Here is a 24,256-nt window from a genome sequence, read left to right as displayed (position 1 = left end):
GTACCTATACAAAAATATAGGGTCTATATATGAAATAAAAGATTTGTCTTGCTGAGACTGGATTAATTCACTTAATACGTTTATCTTCATTTGTATCAGTTTTCCTGCAAACAACATAACTCTGTTTTACCTCACTACCTAAAGCACCTTCTGATTGGTTTAATAAAGAGCTGAACAGCCAACAGCTAGGCAGGAGAGGATAGACGGGACTTCTGGACAGAGAGAGGAACTCTGGGAAAGAATCTGAGAAAGGAGAGATTCGCCAGACAGATGTGGAGGAAGTTGGATGTATGGTACTGAGGAGAGGTAACAAGCAACATGGTATAACATAGATTAATATACACGGGTTAATTTAAGTTTTAAGAGCTAGTTGGGAACAAGCCTAAGCTAAGACCAAGCTTTCACAGTTAATAAAAAGTCTCTGTGTTGTTATTTGGGATCTGGTGGTCCAAAGAAAGACCTGTTACAAAAAAGGTATTCTTCTAAAATGATTCAAACAAAATATTCCATCAACATTCTTAAAACATGTTACAACTCCCACAAAAGATTATGGAACACTGTCAAGGCATCCATACTTTGCAAGCATTATCCTCAAGAGCTGCCCCTCCCCTACTAATCAGCAGTCTCCTATATAGGAAAACTACATGTCTGTTGACCTGCAGTCATGTTTTAAAGGCCGCACCATGCAATATAGTTGCTACCAGTCACATGCAGTTACTTAGTATTTGAAATGTAATTAATCAACTATGACAAATTCACTTCATTCTCAAGTCTTAGTACTAATAAGAGATAGAGCTGAGCTAGGCATATGGTTTAGTGGGTAAGAGGGATTGCTACACAGGCATGAGAACCTGAGTTCAGATCCATGTCACCCATATAAGAAGCTATAGGTGGCCATATATATGTACCTATAATGTCAGTGCTGGGAAAGGGTGGAACAGGACTGTTGGATACTGTTAGCTACCAGTCTATCAGGAAACTGGTAGCAAGGACACCAAAATACAATGAGCTCCAGGTTCAGTGAAAGAAAAGACCTTGTGCTTAGAGGAATAAGGCAGAGAGTGATGGAGGAGGAATACTGCTTACTAGAACATTTTTATACTGATTATATGTTGACAAGGCAGTATTTTATGTATGCTGAACTAAATATTAAATTTCAACTCTAACTTTTTTTTAAAGATTTTTATGTGTATATGTGAGTGCTTAGACATATGTATATGCACCCTGTGTGTGCCTAGTGCCCTGAAGGACCAGATAGGGTGTCAGATTCCCTAGAACTGCAGTTACAAGTGTTGTATGCAGCCTGATGTTGGTGCTGGGAACCAAACCCAGGTCCTCTGTAAGAGCCAAGTACTTTTAACAACTCAGCCATGCCTCCAGCCCCACAACTTAAATAGCTACCCCAAATCTTGAACAGTATGATTCACATTATACTCCTTTGTGGTCCTGGAGCTAAAACCCAGATTCACACTTGGTGGTTTGCTTTGTATTTCTGAGAAAGGCCTTGCTAGTTATCTTATGCTGGACTTGAAATTACTATGTAGCCAAGGCAGTCCCCAAACTTATATTTCTCCATGTTTCCACCTCCTAAGAGCTGGAATTACATGTCTACACCTGCACCACCACCAACAACAACAACCCACATACAAATACTGCTACTTTCAGTCTTTTTAATTCAACCCTTCCTGTGCACCACACAAAACAGATTATCTTTATTCTAATCACAGGCAGTCTCTAAGCATAAGGGGGTCCAATCCATAATGCAAATCATGAAATGGGCAAGTACTGCCAGGGACTCAGTGTGTTCTTCATAGGCCTCTCAATGAAGACCTCTAGCATGCACTACTTTGGACTAGCCCAGTGCATCCCAATTTTCAAATCTCAATTACCTGGCAAATGATCATGAATTCCTCGATTTATGGGTGTTGTACAGACTTTACTGAAGTCCAATGAATCATCCAAAATGGCATTTATCCTTCGAAAGATACTGGCATTGCTACATGTAGACAGTGCAGGAACATCCTGGTTGTCCCAGCAATCTTTTATTCTTCCCGTTTCTTCTTCCTAGACATGGAAAAAAACATGCTTAGGTTTTTTATACTCATACAGAATAATAAACAGACTTGACCCTGTTATTTTAAATAATACCATGAATTTTAAAAAGTAACTAGGACTTCAGTTTATTGCCTACATATCAAGCACTAAATCAATGTTTATTATGAACAAAGTATTCAGAAGACTATGGGTACCAATTTAAGTATAAAGATAATTTTCTCAAGAACCTCTTAATCCAGCAGTACACACACAATAATTAACACGACATAGTAACAATAACATGAACTTCAGAACCAGACAGACTTGGTTCAAATCTTCAGTATATCAACACAATGGAATATTGTTTGACATAAAGAAATGTACTGAGACATAATACAATATGGGTAAACCTTTAAAATGTGAAAGAAGCCAGTCACAAAAAAGATAACATATTAAGGGAGACAGAAACATTTTCATCAGTGGTGTCTCCACTGGTTAAATTTTCCATGCGCCTGTAAATAACCCTTCACCTATGTAAAAACCCTAATTAAACACACCAGGTCACCAGAATAGAAAAACAAGAAAAAAAATGGGTGACTAAGAAGAAGGGTGTCAACAGATATGTGAGGGGGACAAGAGAGGATAATGGAGAAAAATGTATGAAAATGTCATTTTGAACTTTATTACTTTCTTTTAAAAATTAATTGCATGTGTGTGTGTGTGTGTGTGTGTGTGTGTGTGTGTGTGTGTGTGTGTGTGTGTGTCATAGACCGGAGATTACTTATTTATATTTGGGGAGAGGGGCTGTAGTGATGGCTTAGCATTTAAGAACACTGACTGCTATTCCCAGGACTTAGGTTCAATTCTCAGCACCCACATGAAAGTTCATAACCATCTGTGAACTCCTGTCCCAGGGTGTCTTATACCCTCTTCTGGCCTCAGTGGGCATGGCAGGAAGATGATACAAGATATACCTGTAGGCACAATATTCACATACATAAAATAACTCACTGGCCAAACCTGATGACACAAATCTGTAATTCCAGCTATTTGGAAAGGTTGAGGCATGAGGATCACAAATTCATTTAGTGAAACTACCTCAAAAAAATAAAAAGGCTTGGAGTTTTTTCAGTGGTATGCTTATCTAATACACTCAAGGCCCCAGGTTCAATCTTCAGCACTACAAAAATGTTTACCCCTCTAGATACAACTGTTCACTGAAAGGTGAACTTTATGATATATACATTACCTCAGTAAGGCTGTTTGAAATTTATGGCTCTATCATGTATTTGCTGTGTGATGCCAGCCTGTGTCTGTTTCCCTCTGTGTGAAATGAGTAAACCAACTTTTGGATGACTTTTATAAAGCATGGTGCCTGACATACAGCAGTTGTCTAGACACTAAAGATATAATTGCAAGAGAGGATGTGGCAAGAATCAAAACATGGAACCAATAGCATCCAAAGGGAATGCAGTCATTGGAAGCACACATAAATCTGCTTAACAAACACTGCCTAATAAACATTAAATAATTGTCCTCTATCTATAGGCAACACCTCAAGGGTCAATAAGTGAGGCAAAGATTCAATTTTAAAGTTTGGACAATGAACTAAGATCTGATCATGCTATAAATAAACACAACACAAACTACAACATGCTGTAAACAAAGTCTGCCCTCTAATCCACAATGTGTTTGAGAGCTGGATAAAGGACAAGTCTAAAGAACAACACAGAAAACAGGGAAGCATTATCAAAAGTGTTCCAGTATGGTATAGTGTTAGGTAAGGAAGAGACTAGAAAGGCCTCATAAACCAAGTTAAGTAGTTAGCAGTGTCTTCTACATTAGATGCTACCAAAAAATTTAAAGCATGCTTTAACAATGAAAAAAAACACCTAATTTTTGTTTACTATATAATACAAGGACTACAAATAAAATCTCAGGATCTTGGCCACATCTGAGGATGAGAAAAAGATTAACTGTTTGTAAGTCTTAATAGACTGACAGCAGTTGCAGGAGAGACGAGAACCAATGAGGGGACACATGCAGGCTTGTGCATTTCTCAGAGAAATTCAGTCCTTACGAGGAAGGTCTAAAATGCTTATTATTTCAAGTAGCCTGAAAAAAATCTAATTTAAAGAATCAATCTAGCCACTTTGCCTCACTCCTAATACCATTAAGAGGACACATCATATTCCTAAATGGGGCAAATGTCATCTGGCATGCCCCCTTCCTTATGTACAACAAAGTAAAGGTCTTGTTTAAAGTGACTGTGCAATTAGAATAAAAATAAGCAAGGTGTTCAATTTATACCCCGAATAGCTTATCTTACCAGTAAGTATCAATGTTTACTTTGAATAGCCACACCGGGGGATAAGTGAACCAGTACTGTTAGATGGAGAATAGTCTACTACTTTCTTTATGTGCACACTACACGTGAAAGTATAATACTATGGCATATGGAGTCTGAATTAATACACATGTAGTACTTACCACAGTGCCTGGCACCTAATTATGTGCTGAGCAAATTAATGCTATCAGTACTAATATAATTACACTATGAGTCAGAGGCAACTACAGGGATCTTTGAAGAAAGGATTCATGTGCTCATTAAATGAGGGAAAAATGTATTTAAAAGCTAAAGCAACTGCTGGGTGGTGATGGTACATGTCTTTAATTCCAGTCCTTGGGAAGCAGAAGCAGGAGGATCTCTGAGTTCAGGGCCAGCCTGATTTACAGAGTGAGTTCCAGGACAACCAAGGCTACACAGAGAAATCATGTCTTGAAAAATTAAAAAGGAAAAAAAAAAGACAAAGAAAGCTAAGGCAACTATTTGATGACCCTAGGCCCTTCTCTGCCTGGGTACCCATTCCTAATCATTGACTTTAGAGCTTAATTAAAACACTGAAGACATCATACAAATACAACTACCTAAAACTTTAATCTACCATAGAATAGACTGATTCTTTTGAAACACCAATTAAAAGAATTCATTATTTCTCATTTTCAAAACTGAAACTACCTACTCCCATAGTTGAGTACCACTGACTTTATATCGTCTATCTCAGTGGTTCTCAACCTGTGGGTCACGATCCCTTTGGGGTTGTATATCAGATTATTATGATTCATAAGAGTAACAAAATTACAGTTATGAAGTAACAACAAAATAATGGTTGGGGGTTACCACAACATGAGAAACTGCATATTAAAGGGTCACAGTATTAGGAAGGTTGAGAACCACTGGTTTATTTTTTAGCAATGTAGTTCTGAATTTAGACCAATGTTTTACTATAACAAGAACTTTTCTTAGATAATCTTCTATTGCCTGATAACCTCTATTGTTTTGGTATATTTTGCCATGAAATGAGATCATCAGCAAGCTTTGTTTTAACCTCAACTTAAGTCTTTTATTATAGACAAAAAAATTAAGCTTTTATATGAATCAAAAGCTTAGGATAAACTACCATTATCTCGAGAGTTAACAGGTTTACTTGGCAACACTAGAAAGAGAAAAATGCTAATTCTTTTAAAATTTAAAGTTGATGATACAGTAAAAAATTGGCCTCAGGATAAAACTAGTTCTGCCTACTTACATGTTATTAGAATGTCCCATGAAGAATCTACTAACACAAATTATTTTAGACCAGGCCTCAATTCTCAGGGGTAACAACTGATACTCTAAAACAGTGGTCTTCTATAGCTCTGAGCCTCAACTGGCCCTCCAGAAGTTCAGTCTACAAAAGTTTCATTTTTCTTTTTGCACAATGAAATATTCCTTCCCTAAAATGTCAGCCCTTACGTTAAAACACACACACACACACACACACACACACACACACACAAAGTCACAGGCTCTGAGTTACAAATATCACCTTATATCACCTTACATTACTGTGAGCCTTAGTTACCTAAGGTATAAAAAAAAAAAGTGAGTGGCAGAGTTTATATTATAAAATTACATATTAAATGGCTGGAATTCTCAATAAATAACTTACTATTGTCCACAATAAAAGACTTAAGTTGAGGTTAAAAAAAAAAGCCCAAGAACAAGATGCCCCATTCTAAGTAGGTAATGGTATCACTATTGTAAGTATGCTTCCAATGTATTACTCAAGCCACCTTCATCAAGAAACATTTATTTATTTCACCATAAATGAGGTGGGTTTTTTCCTTTTGTTTCATTTTACACCTATGGTTTCAAACTACCAATTATGACTCTTCTAAAGTGTGTTTGGTTTGAGACAGGATCTTGTAATTCAGGATGGCCTAGAACTCATGATCCTCCTGCCTCTATATCCCAAGTGCTGGGATTATAGACATTTACCACTCTACCTGGGTAAAAATGTAAATCCATTCCATGCAGATTATGTTTTCTCAAAAATAAAATGATAAAATTATATTGTGTAGATGGTAGAAAAAATGTAGAACTGCTTTACTGGAAAACCCTGGCCTTGCTTTCAGATAGTATATGTTCTCAGCCAAGCACATGGTGACCATTCCTCAGGTCAAAATCCTGGCTGGATGACACTCAATTCTCATAAATGATTGAAGCACTACCATTTTATTCAGTCTGCTTTTACTCGACAATACAACTACACTAGAGATGCCTTCAAGAAAATTACTGTTAGTTCCCTATGGACTTGTAAAAAGCTAGGAAAGAAATTTAAGTTTGGGTCAGGTGTAGTGGTGCATGCCTTTAACATTGGCACGTGGAAAGCAGAAACAGACAGATCTCTGTTAGTTGAGGCCAGCCTGGTCTACCTAATTGAGAGACCCTATCAAAAAGAAAGAAAAAATAAATTCAAGTTTGTCTATAAAGGATACATACACAGTTTGCTCCTCCAGATAAGAGTTTTAAAGCTGGAATCCATGGATTAGAATTTAGAGAATCTCCTAAAAAAAAAAAACTGGGTTTATACTAAATTGTTTTCCTGGAAAGAAGATCTTTTCCATTTAATTGGATTCTTTTAGTTAAGGTCTTGAACATTCAGGTCTTTTTAAAAATATTAAGTCAAGCTAGGTGGTGGTGATGCACAACCTTAATCCCAGCACTCAGAAGGCAGAGGCAGGTGGATCTCTGTGAGTTCAAGGCCAGCCTACAGAGCGAGTTCCAGGACAGCCAAGGCTACACAGAGAAATCCTGTCTCCAAAAAATAAAAATGAGTCAAAGTAACAGAAAATAATCTACTTAGATGCCTCCCAAGAACATTATACTGAAATATACTTGGCAATTTGCCTTAGACTTACACTAAATATACAGCTGAACATTTATATTCAAGATTTTGAAGATATCTTACTACAATTTTAAGTAGCTCTTATATTAATAACCACACAGAGAAAAAGATCATTTGGGGATGACAAATTAGGAACATGTTTTCCTTGCAAAAGAATGCAAATCTAGCTACATTTCTATGCTTGCTTTAAATCACCAGGTCACTCATTGTCAAACTTATGGCTGAACTTTATGGTCTAAATGCTTTGCCATCAGGAGATTGGGTAGGATGAGTTCAGGGTCATCCTCAACTATATGGTAAGACTGTTCAAAAAGAACAAAAAAAGGAAATATGAAGAGGAGGAAGTGCAAAAAAAAGGTAGGTTAGAAGGTTGTGAGAGGAAATATGCTTAATACTATATACACAGTATACATATATATTGTTTTTCATACTATTCATATACGTATGAAATAGTATGTATGAAAACTGGGAGGAAAGAGAGGGAGAGGGAGGGAGGGAGGGAGGGAGGGAGGGAGGGAGGGAGGGAGGGAGGAAAAGAACAGTCATGCCCCCCCCACTATCTTTCAAGTCTACGCAAAAATACAATGAGTAAATTTTTATTACTTTGGTACTTATGAAATCAGTAATACTCTGCATCATTTTAACCAAGGAAATAGCAATTTCACACAGCTCAATCTAATATTTCATGAATACTGAAAAACTACTGGTTAGAAATTGAGATCACAGAAATGGATAAAACATAGTCCCTGTCTCAGAAGAATTCATTAAATGGGATAAGTAAATTCAGTTAGGTCAGTGGAAAACAAACACAAAATGCTCAAGAAAGGAATAAATAAAAATGTCAGGAACGGTTTCACAATTAAAACTTCTAAGTTAGAGCAAAATGAAAATGACAAATTTCAATAAGCAGACATCAGAAAGAACATAATAGGCAGAACAAAGTGCTGGAGATATATAAAACATGGGTCATTCAAGAAAAGAAGTGCTCCAACAATAATTAGACAATATATTTCACCAGGAATAAATACCACATCAGAAAGAGAAAGTGAATCTATTAACAGACACAAGAGACCCTTGACCTCTTTTCTTCATTCGTGATCTTCCATCATTTCTACAATAGCTCTTTCTCCTTATTGTATAAGTATGTTCAAGGCCCTTCTACCTTAAAAGCATTCTCCTCAATCCACTGCCCATTTCTTCTGCTTTATGAACAGCCAGTATTTACTTCTGTTCATATTTCAATCTATAACACACCGCCCCAAGAAAGTTGACATTATATAGCTCCTAAATCAATGATTTCATAGCTGCAAAAGCCAACCAAGTCTTTCTTGACATTTTTTGGGGGGATCCTATACTCAATTTCTCTACTGAACTCAGGAACCACTTTCTCCTTTGGTTATTTTTATGCTTCCATAGGATGTATCTACCAATCACTCAGTCTTCATTAATTCTATTGTCAGTCTAAAAACTACAGTCTCCAGAATACACTTGTGAGAACAGTAAGGGAGTCATTTTAAATATTTTTCAGTTTTAAATCATGTTAGTGCACATGTTTGTGCAGATGTATATGCACATGAATGCTGTTGCCCATGGGGGCCAGAAGAAGGTGTCAGATCTACCAAGAGCTGGAGTTATAGGCAGTTGTGAGCTGGGAACTAAACTTGGTTCCTCTGCAAGAGCAGAGTAACTGCTGAACCATCTCCTCAGCCCCCAAAAGGAGATATTTAATACCAAAATTGCTCAAAAATAGTTGACAGCACATGACCACTGTAACTATAGCTCTTGTCCATATATACTAGTCACTGTTAACTGTAAGCATCACTATCTCCCCAATTTGATAAACTGTAAGGCTGTCCACTGCCTGTATCTATACCTTTGCAGCAGTATCTAACATTAATATCTGTTGTATTGTCAAGCTCTCAATACAGATACTTTATGAAAGTTAGACCCATACTACATTTTTGTTACAGGTATTTTTACCAACTTAATCATACTTACATAAATAGTAATTACTCCTTTCTTATGCTTTAGAAATATCCAGATAGTCACTAATTGTCTTCTGTCAAAGCTCATGACTACTCAGGACTTGGGTTTTAAGTTCTGAGCACAGAGAATTTCTCCTAAACAAAACTCCAAGGCTCCAGTTATGTCAGAGGTGTTTCCTGACCTGGTCTTTAGCTCCTCACCAGTGTTTCTCAAGCTGCCTGGTGTAGAAAAAAGGGAGGGAATCTGAAGTCTGGGGTCTCAATTTTAATCCTAGTGCTCTCTTAACCGGGTGACTTTGGCCAAGATTTTCAATATATCTATGACAGTCTCAAAAATCATTGTCAAAAGATAGAGAAGACTCTAGACAACTGGTCATCTAGGTACTATTCAAGCCCTCCCCAATTTGACATAAGTCCTATTACTGTCTTTTTTCTCCTGTTACCAAAGAAATGTGTGGTCTATCACAGAGCAGTTTTGACATCCACCTTTCCTCACACCCTTGGGACCTGATAGTTATTCCTGTTACACATTCATCTTTTCTTTTCTATGAATAGAATCAACTCTCTTCAATGTTTACAGTGTCTTGTAGTCCCATACTCCTCCCTCTGATAGTCATCCAGTCCTTCCTCCAGTTTCTCTATAGAGAAACCTACTACCCTCTAAACCCCATACCCTTGTTCATCGCTTTAATCCTTAAAGTTAAGCATCAGATGCCACTCTCCTTCCCAACATGTCATGTTAGTGTCTTAGTCACTACTCTACTGCTGTGAAGAGATACCATGACTAAAGCAACTCTTATAAAAGAAATCATTTTAATTGAGGGCTTGGTTACAGTTTCAGAGGTTTCAGATCATTATCACGGCAGGGAGCATGGTGATCCTCATGGCGCTGGGGCAGTAGCTGAGAGTTACATCCTGATCCTCAAGCAGAGAGAGACTGGGCCTGGCATAGGCTTTTGAAACCAGTGACACTTCCTTCAATAAAGCCACACCTCCTATGCCTTCTCAAATACTGCCATTCCCTGGTGACAAAGCATTCAAATATAGGAGTCTATGGGGGCCATTCTTATTCAAACCATCACAGGTAGAATGTTTTTTCTTAAGTTCACTGTACTCTATCAAATCCAATGGGCAATTCGTGAACCTTTCAGGATATTTTCTTTCTGCTTGTATGTTCCTATTAATAGATCTTTGAAAAACACAAATAGGAAAACCTCCTTTATAGGACTATAGTCTCAGAACTCTTTACACCCTTAACATTTCTATGAATGGATCTCAAGAGCTTTAATGCAGATAGACCTACCTATTAGTATTTTCTCATTAAAACCTTTTGATGCCATTGTTGCAGTAATTAACTGTCAATTTGGGGGGAACAACTTTTTTTTTTAATTAACATTGTAAAGTATTCCTGGAACTGGAGTTACAGACAGTTGTCAGCAATCATGTAGGTGCTGAGAACCAAACCTGGGCCCTCTGCAAGAGCAACAAGTGCTCTTAACTGCTACGTCATCGGTCCAGACCTGTCTCAACTTTTTAATTTAATAGAAGTTGGCTACATTTTATTTAACCTGTTGACATACATTGTTTTGAATAATATCAAGAATATCCAGTTTCAGATTAGTTACTGGAAAAAGGTATTTTCAGTTAATTTTGATTATTCCTTTTTGATACATCAAACCTTATAAGCATTAACTTCTTAAAAGTTAGTAACAGCATGACAACTGAAAGCATATGGATGTGTCTTTCTGATGCTGTTAGATTAAAATCTGTAAGTTAAACTCACATTTTGGATGGACTTTTTTTTTTAACCCACACTTGACTTTATAATACCTTATGTCAATCATGCGGTAAACACAGGTTCAATAAATTCTTCAGCTAGTGTAAGTTTAACATACTTTTTGATAGTACAACTCTCATCAGGAGTCTTTTATTACATATAGTGTCAAATGTTTTCCAAAATTCTAATTTCTTCTGAGCTCAAATTTTATCACTGGCAATAAACACAGTCAGTCATTTTCTAATGAAGAGACTGGCACATTTTGTTCATTTTAAAAAATCTGTCCAGCAAACACGGCAAGATGAACAACCTTAGTTCGTCAGTGTTCTTTCAAGTGGGGGATGTATTTTTCTTGAAATAAAATCATAGAAATACTTGGACAACCTCTACCTAGATACTAAGTAACAGTGTTCTCCACTAGCTTCCCATTTGTCACAGTACATACTAAAGATTTAGTAAGCTTGATTTTGTTATTGCTTCCTCAAGCACATTTGTATGTAAAACTGGCTTGTGGGGTTTGTATGAATAATAAAATGATGGATGCCACAATTTAATGGCACTACCATGATTCCTACTAAGGTGCCAGTGGCTGTATTTACCCCTACCACTTCTGCATCATCAGTACAAACACCAATGCAGTTTTTAAAAGCAACTGTTGGGACCAAGTGTGGTGGCACATGCCTATAATCCCAGCATCTGGGAGGCTGAGGCAGGAGGGTCACAAGTTTGAAGCCAACCTGGGCTACACAGTAAGTTTCTAGCAACTTGAGGTATGGGATTCTGTCTCAAAAGAAAGGAAAAGTCAAAGTCCACGCTATTTTAGAATTATGAAACACTTTTGACTTTGGAGACCTAGCACTGAGAATTTCTGTCATAAAGACTAAGTTCCTTAACCATAACATGAAAAATCCCTTCATCTTAGTAACCAACTTAGATTTCTTTTTTTTAAGTATTTTAATTGAAAGCTAGCACACTCTCTGCAGAGGACATGAAAATTAAGCATTTTACTTAATAAATGTTTGAATATTTGTATAAATCTGAGCACCACACATATCAAAATAAAAACACTTCTACATTAGGTTTTTCTGTGTTCTTTCCCATTCTCTATACTCCATTTTTACATTTCAGTTCATCCTCCAAGGGCTTACTGTTCAGAGTGTGTTTGCATGCCTGTACAGTTGCATGTGTGGAAACCAGTGATCAATCTTCCTGTTCCCAGGTGGTGTCCATGCTGTTTGTAGAGACAACATTTTTTTCAATGGCCTGGAGATTCATTTCTGTTGTCACCAATTTGGCTTGTTCATATGTTTACTTGTGATTTTTGAGTCAAGGTGCCATGTATCTCAAGCTGGTCTCAATGACCCTAAAATTGATTTTTCTGCCTATACCACCCCAAGAGCTGGGATCACAGGCATGAAGCACGCCTCTCTGTGTTATGTGGTACTAGGAATCAAATCCCAGGACACTTTATGCATGACAGGCAAGCACTCTACCATCTAAGCCATATTCTAGTCCAGTTTTGTCTATTTTTGAACTTCTTTAAACACATATACCTGTCATATAACAGGTAATCTTGTTCTCTGGGGGTCTGGCTTTTTAAATTTTACTATTATTTTTGTTTTGTTTTTGAGAAAGGGCCTCACTATGTAGCCTCAGCTGGCCTGGTATGTAGACCAGGCTGCCCTAGAGCTCAAAAGAACCACCTGCTTCTGCCTTCCAAGAGATGGGATTAAAGGCGTACAACCCCATACCCAGGAGGTGTGACTTCTTCATTATTATTCCAGTACTGGGACTAAACCTAAAGCCTTGTGACTTGAAAGAGCTCTATTACTGAGCTACATAAGTACCCTTTTAGCAAATTTTTGAGAGAGTCTAAAGTGTCCAGGCTGGCCTGCCTCAATCTCCCAAGCAGCTATAATTACAGGTATACACCAGCCAGTATGAAATTTCTTCATGTTAACATATGTGGTTAATCACAATTTATTCATACTACTATAGACACATAGCAAAGAATTCAAATAGTAGCTTTTACTGCTGTCCTCTCGTTTTCATGGTTCTTCTCTTTATCTTTTGACTGTAATAAATCTTAGTCGCTGGTACAACTACTTTCTAATCCCTACAAACCCTTCTAGTGAATAACCTCATCTGAGCATGGTTTTGGGATTACCTGACCATCAGTGAGTATTTGCTGTTCTCATCATCATTGTCTTCTTGTTCTTCAGATTTTAATATTCTCACTAGAATTATGTAACTATTCTTTGAAAAATATCATACTTGACAAGAGGTGGTGGCACATGCCTTTAATCCCAGCACTCGGGAGGCAGAGGCAGATGGATCTCTGTGAGTTCAGGGCCAGCCTGGCCTACAGAGCGAGATCAAGGATAGGTTCCAAAACTACACAGAGAAACCCTGTCTCGAAAAACAAAAACAAAATCACTTATCTTCCTCTATGTGTATGTGCATGCACATGTGTGAGGGTCAGAGGATAACTCTTGGGAACTGATTCTCTTCCCTCTACTATGTGGGTTGTAGGGATCAAACTCAGGTCATTTGGCTCCGTGTCAAGTGCTTCTATACCTTCTGAGCTGTCTCCATGCCTCACTGTTAACTATTTCTATGCATACCTTTTTATAGTCAGATGCATTTGTTTCTCCTGTATATTCCTTTATAGTACACTTTTGAATTAAAATTTTAGTGATATTGTACTAGTTCCCTAAAAGTCACCTTCTATCCCATGCTGCTCAGATAAACACATTTTTTTAAAAACATAATTATCATTCCTTTCTCTCTAAGCCTATTTTGGCAAAGCCTTTAATTTTTTACATACCTACCACCTATGTTATTTTTGTATATATTTACTTTTACTTACAATATAGCAGATAACTTGTTTACATGCCCGTGTTCCCATTAGACAAATGACCCCTTAAAGTGGGGACTTTATTTATTCTAAGTGGCCCTTGCCATATGATGAGAAGGGAGCTTTTTTTGATTGGTAACTTTTCAATTCCCGGAGTGTCATATTACACTGTGTGTGTGTACTGTTTTTGTTTGTGTGGAATTGCTTTTAATCCAAATTTAAAACCCCAAATTCTGAAATGACTGAGTGGCTGAGAGTTTTGACAGTGAAGAGAAAAAGACCTGATTAAACTCTTTATCTTGAGAAGGTGAAGACAGAAAGGATTCATGAAAATGCTCTCATCCAGAACAATCCACTAAGGACCAAGTACCAGGGAGATATGTCTAGGAAGCAAGAGTAACACACTAGTGGGACAGAGCACCACAAAAGTGACAGGTATGAATACACAATGACAACTGAGAAGGATGGTGGAAAAAGCAGACTAAAAATACTCAAGAAAGGTAATGAAGAAGGAAAGGAAGAATATAAGGGCCACAGCAAACACAAAGTATGCAATTATATCAAGGTTTTACAGTTCCAGAAACTAAAAGTTTCCAAAGGGAAGTTTCCAACTTTTCCAACAGTGTACTTCTCCAGCATTCTTCTGTAACAAGCCTAGTGTGATAGAAAACAGAAATAGCCCAACAGTTCTTGCCTAGATAGTACTAGAGCAGTGGTTCTCAACCTGTGGGTTATGACTCTTTTGAGGGTTGAAGTGGTTCTCAACCTGTGGGTTATGACTCTTTTGAGGGTTGAAGTGGTTCTCAACCTGTGGGTTATGACTCTTTTGAGGGTTGAACGACCCTTTCACAGGGGTCACCTAAGACCATCAAAAAATCAGATAGTTACGCCGGGCGGTGGTGGCGCACGCCTTTAATCCCAGCACTCGGGAGGCAGAGGCAGGCGGATCTCTGTGAGTTCGAGGCCAGCCTGGCCTACAAAGTGAGTTCCAGGAAAGGCGCAAAGCTACACAGAGAAACCCTGCCTCGAAAAACCAAAAAAACAAAAAAAGATGAGGACCTGGGTTCAAATCCACAACTCCCTCATTAAAAGCTGGGCATGGCAGCATGTTCCTGTAATCCCAGGACAAAGAGGCCCAGACAGTTGGATCCCTGCAGCCCCTAGTTAACTAGCCTAGTTGAATTGGTGAGCTCCAGGTTCCGTGAGTGCTGCCTATAAAATAATACGGAAAGTGGTTGAAGACCCCAGAGGTGGACCTCTAGTACACACACATATCAACACACACACAACCTGCTACATTTAACATGCATCAGATAGACTAATGCCTAGATCTTGTGAACAAACAGCAGTAAAAACAGCCTAAAACTTGGTCACACAGACAAACGGGTACAGCTATGGAAATTCATTGGCCCCCTATACAGAGGGACAGGAATGAGCCAACAGGATGAACCATAGGGAACACAACACCAAGACGGAAAAATAAAACGGAAGCATGTAAGTGCTGAGACCAAATGGATCAGACTGAAAAAAGTAGGAAGCCTCAATCTTAGGAATCAAGCAGAAATTTTAAGTAAAATAAAATCAACATAGCAGAAGAATTCTAGATGAAACACTGGGTTTCTTCTAGAAGAAGAAATGAGCTCCAGTTCTAGCTATATGACCAATTGGTGTATAAAATTAAAAACAATCATTTTCATTCTAAGCTTTTTTCCTTTTTATCCATTAAAAGAGTAAGAAATTAAAACCTAGACTTGGCATCAACTGGAAGACAGGTCTCCAACAGCTTTTGAACTTTAAAACACTTCCATGATTACAGCTTTAATAAATAACAATAATGATAGCAACAACAATAACAACAACTACTACTACTACTACTCAGGAGCAAGGGCTAGCCAGGAGACAGATGGTATCAGAGCCCAAACCCAAGAGCACAAACTTAAAATGCAGGGTGCACAGATGTAATAAAGTGCTGTGTCAAAAGACACAGCCTCTTCATATACACATGCCTGCCCCCCAAGGTAGAGGAAGGTTATTTTCACAACCTTATCAAAGGAGACAAAGGCAGCTGTGTTAGATCCATCCAGATGGTACCATACCAGCTCATCATGCTGGTGAAGAATAAAGAGACCAGTAACACTCTTAGTCAAGTTACTCCTAAAGTTAACAGTGAACCCATTTTTAGCACTCAAATCAATCTTTAGACCTAACCTTCTGGGGAGTCTCCAGTTACCTCAAGGAAAGTCAGCACAAAATGCCTTAAAATAAAAACAAAAGAGTGTTGACTCACTATACTCTAAAAGAGCTACTCGAGGCTAGAAATGGCTCGGTGGTTAGGCCCATTTGCTGTTCTTACAGAGGACTTGCATTCGGTGAGACAGACCCACACAGGGACTCACAACCATCCATCAACACACGCATGGTGTATATACATATACATTCAGGCAAAAACAGAAAAAATAAATCTTTTCAAAAAGAGCTGTTCAACCCATAAGGAAATATTCAAAGAAGTGAAGTTGAATTCAAAGGTAGCCCAGACCCAAGTGTTCACCTAAACTAGTCAGTAAAGAACAGGAACACTCCCTCCCACCCTATCACTTAAAAATATATTGAATATTAAGGCCGTAGCATAATCCTTAACAAGAGTCTTTTTAAATTCCTGTAACATCAAAGAATTGGAAATTACATCTATAATGTCATTTCTAAAAATGAAATGTGAATACCAACTTCTCATGAAAAGTCAAATATCATCCTATAAAAATGTGAAAGGGCTCAGTGGATAAAGGCACTTGTCACCAAGCCTGACACTGATGTTCAAAACCTGGAACCTACATGGTGTAAGGAGAGAATAGACTCCTCCAAGATGTCCTCCAACACACACACAACACACAACACACACACACACACACACACACACACACACACACACACACACACACACACACACGAGAGAGAGAGAGAGAGAGAGAGAGAGAGAGAGAGAGAGAGAATGAGAATGTAAAAAATAGGAAACAACAGACTTACTATGTCAATCTTTTCAGTCTGTGTACTGCAACTGAGAAATGTCTAACCCTTGGTGGTCCTATCGCCAACATAAAAACGTTCAGCACTTGGGATGTGTACTTGAGAAGACAAGACTCTTTCAGCAGCAGCTTTTAACGGAAACAGATCGCAAACAACGGCTGGGGGAAACAATGGACTTTTCCAGTGCTGCAATGTGGGGAGCAAAGGAGGTGAAGTTAGCAGCATCCAAGGGCTTAATGAACACTGAAAGGGTGTAACCAATACTTGGTTTTAAATCAAACAGATAAAAGCCCAAACTATTTATGTAACTGCCTCACCCTAAGCTCTATGTCCAATCCCAGTTCGCATTTGTCCCAGGAGCTTTGAGGAAAATTCTACCCAGAGTCAGTTCAGTTTAGACTAGGAAAAGTAGATTTACAGATCAGATTAGCACAGCTATCCAAAGTAGAAAAATAATTTGTTACTTGATCCTGTCTTTAATTGCCTCCACCACTAGCTACTGAAGATTGGAGTCTAAACCTTAGTATGGGCGTTGGTTATGCATTCCCACCCAACTTTAACAAGAATTACAAATTCACTAATGGAATTTGCCCTTTAAATGGATATAATTTTAGCTCAATTATCTTAAAGGACCTCACACCAGTGAATGAAGCTTACACACACAACACTTGGCACTCAAACAGACACTAGCAAAGAAGGAGCTTCCATGCAGATGCCCCAGACCCGCCCACTGCGCTCTGCTCTCCCAATCTGCCAAACTGAACTCAGACCCGATTTCTCGGCTGGAAAAGGATGTTAGAGAGGCTAAAGCCAGGCAATATTTTGAAGTTTCTAACTTTACTAAAACCTTCCCAATATGGGTAAAGAAACTGCCTTGTTTGTATTAAGAGCTTGTGTTCTCGAGTAAAAAGCCAATTGCCAAAGGCTTTGAATATACTCACTCCTCCTTTAAAGCCTTAAGAACAAGATACTAAAATAAATTTTCCTTCTAGACCCTTCCAACCTCTACTAGCATGACTAAATGTGATGCTGATATTAAGATTCTAAGCCTTGCCCAAAATTAAAGACCCAGGCCCTCATTCCTGGGTCAGGGTCCTTTTATGCCCTACGAGATTATCATTTACAATTTTACAATTTGCTGCACACACACACAAATAAAAATCAATCAATCAACAACAAAACCCACCACAACAACAACAGAAAAAAACCAACCCAACCCAACCCAGCTTTATTACTCAGGAGGCAGCTGCCCTAGGTAGGTTGGGAGTTCAAAGTCAGCCTAAGTCACTTAAGATCCTGCAGAGAAGGAACAGAGAGGAGGGAGAGTAAGAAGGGAGAGGGGAAATAGGGGAGGGTAAGAGAATAAGGGAGTGGGAGGGAGAGAGGCACAAAATTTTGTCTTACTAAATCTTCTTGGAAATCTAAGAGGCATCACTAGAGGGGTTTTAGTTAAGACAGAAAAGGTGAAATTAATCATCACTCTACTTTTATCAGTCTTAAAACAATTATATAAAAATCCAGGGCTGGCAAGATGGCTCAACAGGTAAAAATACTTGAGTCTGAGCCCTAGGACCCTGTGCTGAAAGGACAGAACTGACTCCTGCAAACCATTTTCTGATCCCCCCACACATGCACACTCTGGCATGCACACAACTCCCAACACACAATTACTAAAAATATGATAAAAATTAAAAACCAATTGTATCATTTCAAATCTGCCTTATCTGAGGACAACTTATTTGAAATTTTATCTGTGTTGAAAATGAAAGTCTTGTGTAGAAAGGGGGGGGGGGGTCACTTCCATAATGGGAGGAGCCTTTCTCCAGACCTCTGGCTCTCAGGACCAACTAACTGCTCTGACACACATTATGCAATGGTAGACACAGCACATTCCTTCTAGGCACTAATGCTCAGAAGACCTATACTGACTTCTACAGCAACAGGAGATTCCTACTACCACAGTTAGAGTTCACGATGTAAAAACAGGGACCAGCCCACAGACCACATCATCACCAATAACCTTTTATCCTTGACAGGCACACAACATGTAACTGGTTTGGATAAAGCAACAAAAAGATCCAGGATCTCATTCCATCACTTAACAGCTTTGTGAGTGGATATTTGAGTCTCAACTGCAAAACAGGGAACTCTATATAGAGGTATCTACAGACTGACTCCAAATCAGTCTTCAGGTTGAATCTAACATTAAAGATGTTGTATTTGGTCCAAACTGTGTAATAGTTTATTGTTGCACTTGAAAGCCAGGGATTCATCAAAATGGGGGGAGGGGTGTCAAAGGCCCATCAACTCAGTGGGCAGTTCTGTTTTTCAGTAATCAATTAATGACTGTTTCCTTTAGAGAGGCATATACATATACACTATAGGTCAGTGGGTACTGCTCTTCCCTCCTCTTCAATTCGTTTATTATTTACCTTGTTATAATTTGGGTTTATAACGCACTTTAAGGATTTTTAAAAATGGGTCAATTGTGCCTGATGCAAATAGTTATTGAGGCAGCTATTATCAATAGCTCCTTGTTAACATGTTTGGTGGTGTTCTTACAATCGTACTTCATCTTCTTCTTTCACTCTCTCCCTCTTGAACGCTTAAATGTGCCACAGCAGTGTAGCTGCCCGTACTGAGAGGACCCCAGGACCATTCCTAACTACAAATGTCCCCATGATCATTAACTGATGTGTCAGCTCTCTAACTCGTCTGCTATACAGGCTGACACAGCCTCCCTTCCACACTGGGGAGCCTCTGCCAGGAAAGCTGTCTGTAGAACAATCATTGAAACGGGGAGCTAGTGTTTTTAAACTACAAGGCTGACTTACCTATACAGGTGTCATCTTTCTACAAACAGGCCGTGTAGTGCCAAATGACTCAAATCTAGGTAATTGTGCGAACTGCGGGGTGGGGCATGATAAACGACACAGAAAATGCCCTGTGAATCCCAGGCAAGTTATTAAGAGGAAGGGTAAATGATCAGTGGTGAATTCTGAACACTACTGTCCTTCAGGGCTCCTGACAGGCTGGAGCCCCAGTGTGCATCAGAAGTCAGCGGTCCATCCCTTTCTACATACCGGGAAAAGAATCACCAGCTTGTATTTCTGAGGTTTTGTTTTGCCTGTTTTCCTTTTTGCTTTCTTTCTTTTTTAAACATGGTTTGTATCTCTACACTCACAGAGAACCGGAGTGTGAAAGTAAAAACTCTCCTCTGCAAAGTCTGCGCTGGTACATGGGGGCCTGGAGAAAGCCGGTGCATGCATGCCTTTCCAGAGCACTAAAGCCGACCCACTTGCCTTGGCCCCAGCAAATGACGCAGACCAGCAGTTTACCCAGGTGCCAGGAGAGTGGGGAGGCAGCACGGTAGCCAGGGAGACCAAAGGAAGCAGTTGCCAGAGAAATGCGTTCCTCAGAGTCGGGCCTGGAGGCCGCGGTGGGGGATGGGGCGGCCTGAGGCAGGCAGCCCCGGGCAATTCCGGGTCTCGGGTGCTTCCGACTTTTTCCACACGCGTGATTCTATCTGAGGGCAGAGCACTCTAGGGTAGAGCCTGCACGGCGCCCAGGGCCACGACAGACCGTGGCGGTGACACACGAGGCTGCGCAGTACCCTGGAGCCCAGGTGTGCCATGCCTCCTGGTGCTGAGGGCCACTTGCACGACCCGCGGCCTTTGCAGGGGCCCCTGGAAACGAAGCTCAACACTGGTGAGCGAACTGGCCCCGCAGAGCAGCCCACGCGGGTGGGAAAGGCCGGAGCAACCGGGCGAGCGGCCCACCGAAGCCCCTCGGCCGGCCTGGGTGCCCTTGCCTCAGGGGTCCCAGGCAGGGGCGGGCCTCCCCCCAGCACCCCGGGGTGGCGTCTAGGCCCCAGGCCTGTCAGCCCTACCCGCCCAGCGTCCCCCTCACAGCTCCCCCACACCCGAGAGCAGAGCTGGGGGGGCCACGCGAACCCATCGATCTACACTCCGAGCCCCCCAAGGTCTGGGCACCTGGCCTTGCCGCCTGAGGAAAGCCGCGAGAGCCCCGCGAGGCCACATGAGTGCGTCCGGCCAGGCCGCGGGGCGAGGAAAGCGGACCGACGCCGCCGCCACCGCCGCCGCCGAGGAGGGCGAGCAGGCTCCACGCCCGCCTGCGCCCCCTCGCGGGCTGCTCGACTCCTCCCCCGGGCCGGCGCCCCCCAGACCCGCGAGGTTCCCGAGGCTAGCCCTCGAAGCCGGGTCCCCCGCCCGCCCGCCCGCGCGACCTCACCTGGCCCCCGCCGCCCTCCGGGCTCGGGCTCCAGAAGCAATCGAACGTGTGAAGCCACGTGACTGGCCCGGGCTCGGAGAGCGCGCGGCCGGCACGAGGGGCCCGGCGGCTCCTCGGCTTTAAAGGAGCCGCGTCGGCGCCGCCGTCGTGGCGCGCGTCGCCGAGCGCGGCCCCGGCCCGAGGGCTCCCCGCGGCTCCCCGCGCCGCCCGCCGCGGGCCGGGGCCTCCCGCGGGCCGCCGAGGAGGCGCCCCTCGAGCGACGCGAGCGCTCGCCAGCGCGGCCGCCCGCCGCCGCCGCCGCCGCCGCCGCCGCTCCGGCTCTCACGTGCGACGGCTGCGGGAGGAGGCAGCGCTGGGGACGCCCGGGCTCCCTTCCGCGCGGCCGGCTCCCGCCTGGACATCCGTTCGAGGCCAGCGGGAGTCTGCAGAGGCGCAGCCCCGAGGCCCCAGCGGCCGCCCCCGGAGGGCCGCGGCGCCTTTAAGCCCAAAGGCCTGAGTCACGAGGAGGCTCCCTGCCCCCCCCCCACTCCGCCCCACACCGCTCCACGAGGCCCACGACAGTGGGCATGTGACCGGCGCCCCGCCCGGGACGCTCGCCCGGGAGGCGGTGGCGGCGGCGGTCGGCGGGGGGGGGGGGGGGTCCTGTGGGGCGGCGAGACAGCGCGCGGACCGTTAGCTGAGGCAGCGGGGGACGGCGGCCCCGCCCGGCCCCGGCCCCGCCCCGGCGGCTCTTACCAGAGAGAACGCCATGGGGTCCGGCGTGGCCCTGAGGGACTGACTGGCGGGCGGGCCGGCGGGGCTGTGCGGCGCGGGCCGCGCACACCCGTGGGCACTATTTTTGCAGCGAGCGGCGCGCCGCTCCGCGCCCCGGCGGCTTTATAAGGCTCGGCCGGCGGCGCGGGCCTGACGAGCCGCACCTGTGTCGGCCCCGCCCGGCCTCGCCCCCGCCCCCGCCCCCGCCCCCTGCGCTCTTCCCAGCCGTCCATCCCCGCGCTCCACCGCCCACCCTGGGCCGGGGCGGGCGGCGGGGGTGGGGGGGACACCCAGGCCGGGGGGCGGCCACCTCTACCTCTCCAGGAGCCCGGAGATCCAAGCCTGTGCACGCCCCTCACCCAGTCATCCTGGACAAGTCACTCTCCCCGCAGGGCCTCAGTTTCCCCTTACGGATTTAGCAGCCTCCGGGATGCACCTGCGGCGGGGACCGAGCGGCCTCCTTCAAGCCGAGTAACCACGCCCCTGCTTTTTTCTAGTGACCTCGCGGGTGGAAGCCCCAGGGCACCGACCCGGTCCTCCCACCCTCAGCGCCCCCCACCTGCAGCAGACACGCCCTCACTTCAGACCGACTGCAACCGCATTCGCGAGCGAGCCAGCCAGCCAGCCGGAACGGGGAGCGCAGGCGTCAGGGGATTCCGGAAAGTTCCAGAGACAGTCGTGATCCTCTTGGGATTGCAATTCCCCGGGGAAACCGCTTCCGACGCTCCCGCCAGATAGGCTAGGGCGCTTTACTGAGAAAATTCGGGGCAGGCGATCATGGGGAGCCGGGCTGTTGTTTAGAAAGGCGTCACGGGCCAGCTGGGGCTGGAGCGGACCGGAAGCCCAAGCGAGCGCAGAGGCGGAGATGGCATTCCGGGCTGGAGACCAGGGGAGGCGGAGAGGGAGGACTGCGCTGAGCGGGCCCGATCTGACTAGGACCCAGCTAATGCGTGTTGATACCACAGGAGGGAAGCCTGGGCCCAGTGTATAAACGGCTTCTATTCTGCAGCTAGCTGGAAACTAGTAAAGAATGATGAATGGAGCTCGGAAGTTGCCAGGTCTCTTTGAAGGTGTTGGTGGAGACTTAGAGGACAGATGCTGGGGTTGAAGTCTTCGGGCTCCTAGAGGTAGGAACTCAATGACAGTGAGGGCTGGCTAGTCTCCACCTTGGGGCTTTCCCCAAGAACTTGCTGAAGTTCTAAGCAGAAAGGGTGATGACCATAGGGAAACCATACCCCTAGGATCAGCCCACCCCCAAGTCCCATCTTGGCCAGCGAGCAGCATAGGCCTCATACTCCAAATCTTGTTTCTTGCTTGTCTTCTCTCCCTCTTCTGAGAGAGTGCCACACTCAGATGTCAACAACATAGGAGCTGTGAGGGTGTGTGAAGTGCTCTGAAGGCCCAGGGCACACCTGGAAGGGCTTGTCAGCCATCCATGGTGGCTTAGACCTGTAATCTCAATACCATCGAGGATGAAGCAGGAGGATTGCCTTGCATTGGAAGGCAGCTAAGAACTACAGTCTGAAGAAAGTCTGCCTCAAAAAAACAAATAAGTGGAAGGGATGGATTAGCTGATACGCACCAAATATGTCTAAAATCTCTCACATGAATTTTAAATCCAAGGTCACCATGTACCTTAGTGGCTGCCAATTTGTGATCCTTCACATCCTGACCACAAAGTTAAGCAAGATAAGAATCTGAGACTTGAAATGACACCTAAGGGCCTATGGGAATGAGTATCTGAACAAAAAGTCTAGTAACCTTCCAGGCTCCCAGCATGTAAGAAAGTAACTTTGACCGTGGATTCCTGCTGCTTAAATCACGCTCCTTAAACTTGGCCGAAGCCGTAGGAACAGTCTTTTCCAGGCACTCAACTATGTGCTTAGCATGCATCTAAGAGTTTCACTGTGTTAACTCATTTTGTAGCTGAAGAGATGTGCTCCAAGAAGTAATGTGTGCTTGGCTTCAGCTGCTTGGGAGACTGAGGCAGAAGAATTGCAAATTCAAAGCCAGTCTGGACAACTTAGTGAGCCTGTGTGCCCCCACCCTGCATGTCACTTACACCCCAGATTTGAGAGTAGAGTTGGGGCTATAATCAAGAGTGCTTGTGTAGTACGAACCAGACTCCAGGGTCAGTCCCCAGTATACCATAAAAGGCAGCAATAAGTAACTTGCTCAAGGACCCCTTGCCAACAGGAGAAAAGCAAGAACTCAAACTGTACAGTTTTCTGTTTTCATAGCCTATGAAAATACAATGTCTAGCATCTCCAGCCTCCTTTCCCTTTTTACAGTTGTTATGTATTTGTGTGTCTATATGGACACATGTGGAAGTCAGAAGACAACCTGA

The 24,256-nt window shown here is 42.9% G+C and overlaps 1 protein-coding gene across 6 annotated transcripts in view; it reads right to left on the bottom strand.

Moving 5' to 3' along the window:
* Cpeb1 (cytoplasmic polyadenylation element binding protein 1) overlaps positions 1-22,884 on the bottom strand; it is a 108,114-nt gene extending 85,230 nt beyond the window's left edge. For 2 of the 6 annotated variants that reach the window (XM_052760016.1, XM_052760018.1), the window contains exons 1-2: positions 20,898-21,015; positions 1,890-2,064 (exon numbers count right to left, since the gene is read on the bottom strand). In XM_052760016.1, coding sequence (XP_052615976.1) covers positions 1,890-2,064; positions 20,898-20,945 — 223 coding nt within the window. In that variant the 5' untranslated portion in view covers positions 20,946-21,015. Of the gene's footprint in view, positions 1-1,889; positions 2,065-16,905; positions 17,079-20,897; positions 21,016-21,156; positions 21,328-22,468 lie in introns of those variants that run through there. The other 4 variants (XM_052760021.1, XM_052760025.1, XM_052760017.1 and 1 more) reach the window with 4 other exon arrangements.
* Between the last annotated feature and the right edge of the window lie 1,372 nt (positions 22,885-24,256).

The sequence above is a fragment of the Peromyscus californicus genome, unplaced genomic scaffold (genome assembly GCF_007827085.1).
Source record: "Peromyscus californicus insignis strain IS unplaced genomic scaffold, ASM782708v3 Scaffold_4__1_contigs__length_199733344, whole genome shotgun sequence".
NCBI classification, from domain to species: Eukaryota; Metazoa; Chordata; class Mammalia; order Rodentia; family Cricetidae; genus Peromyscus; species Peromyscus californicus.
This window is presented reverse-complemented; position numbering and strand designations above follow the sequence as displayed.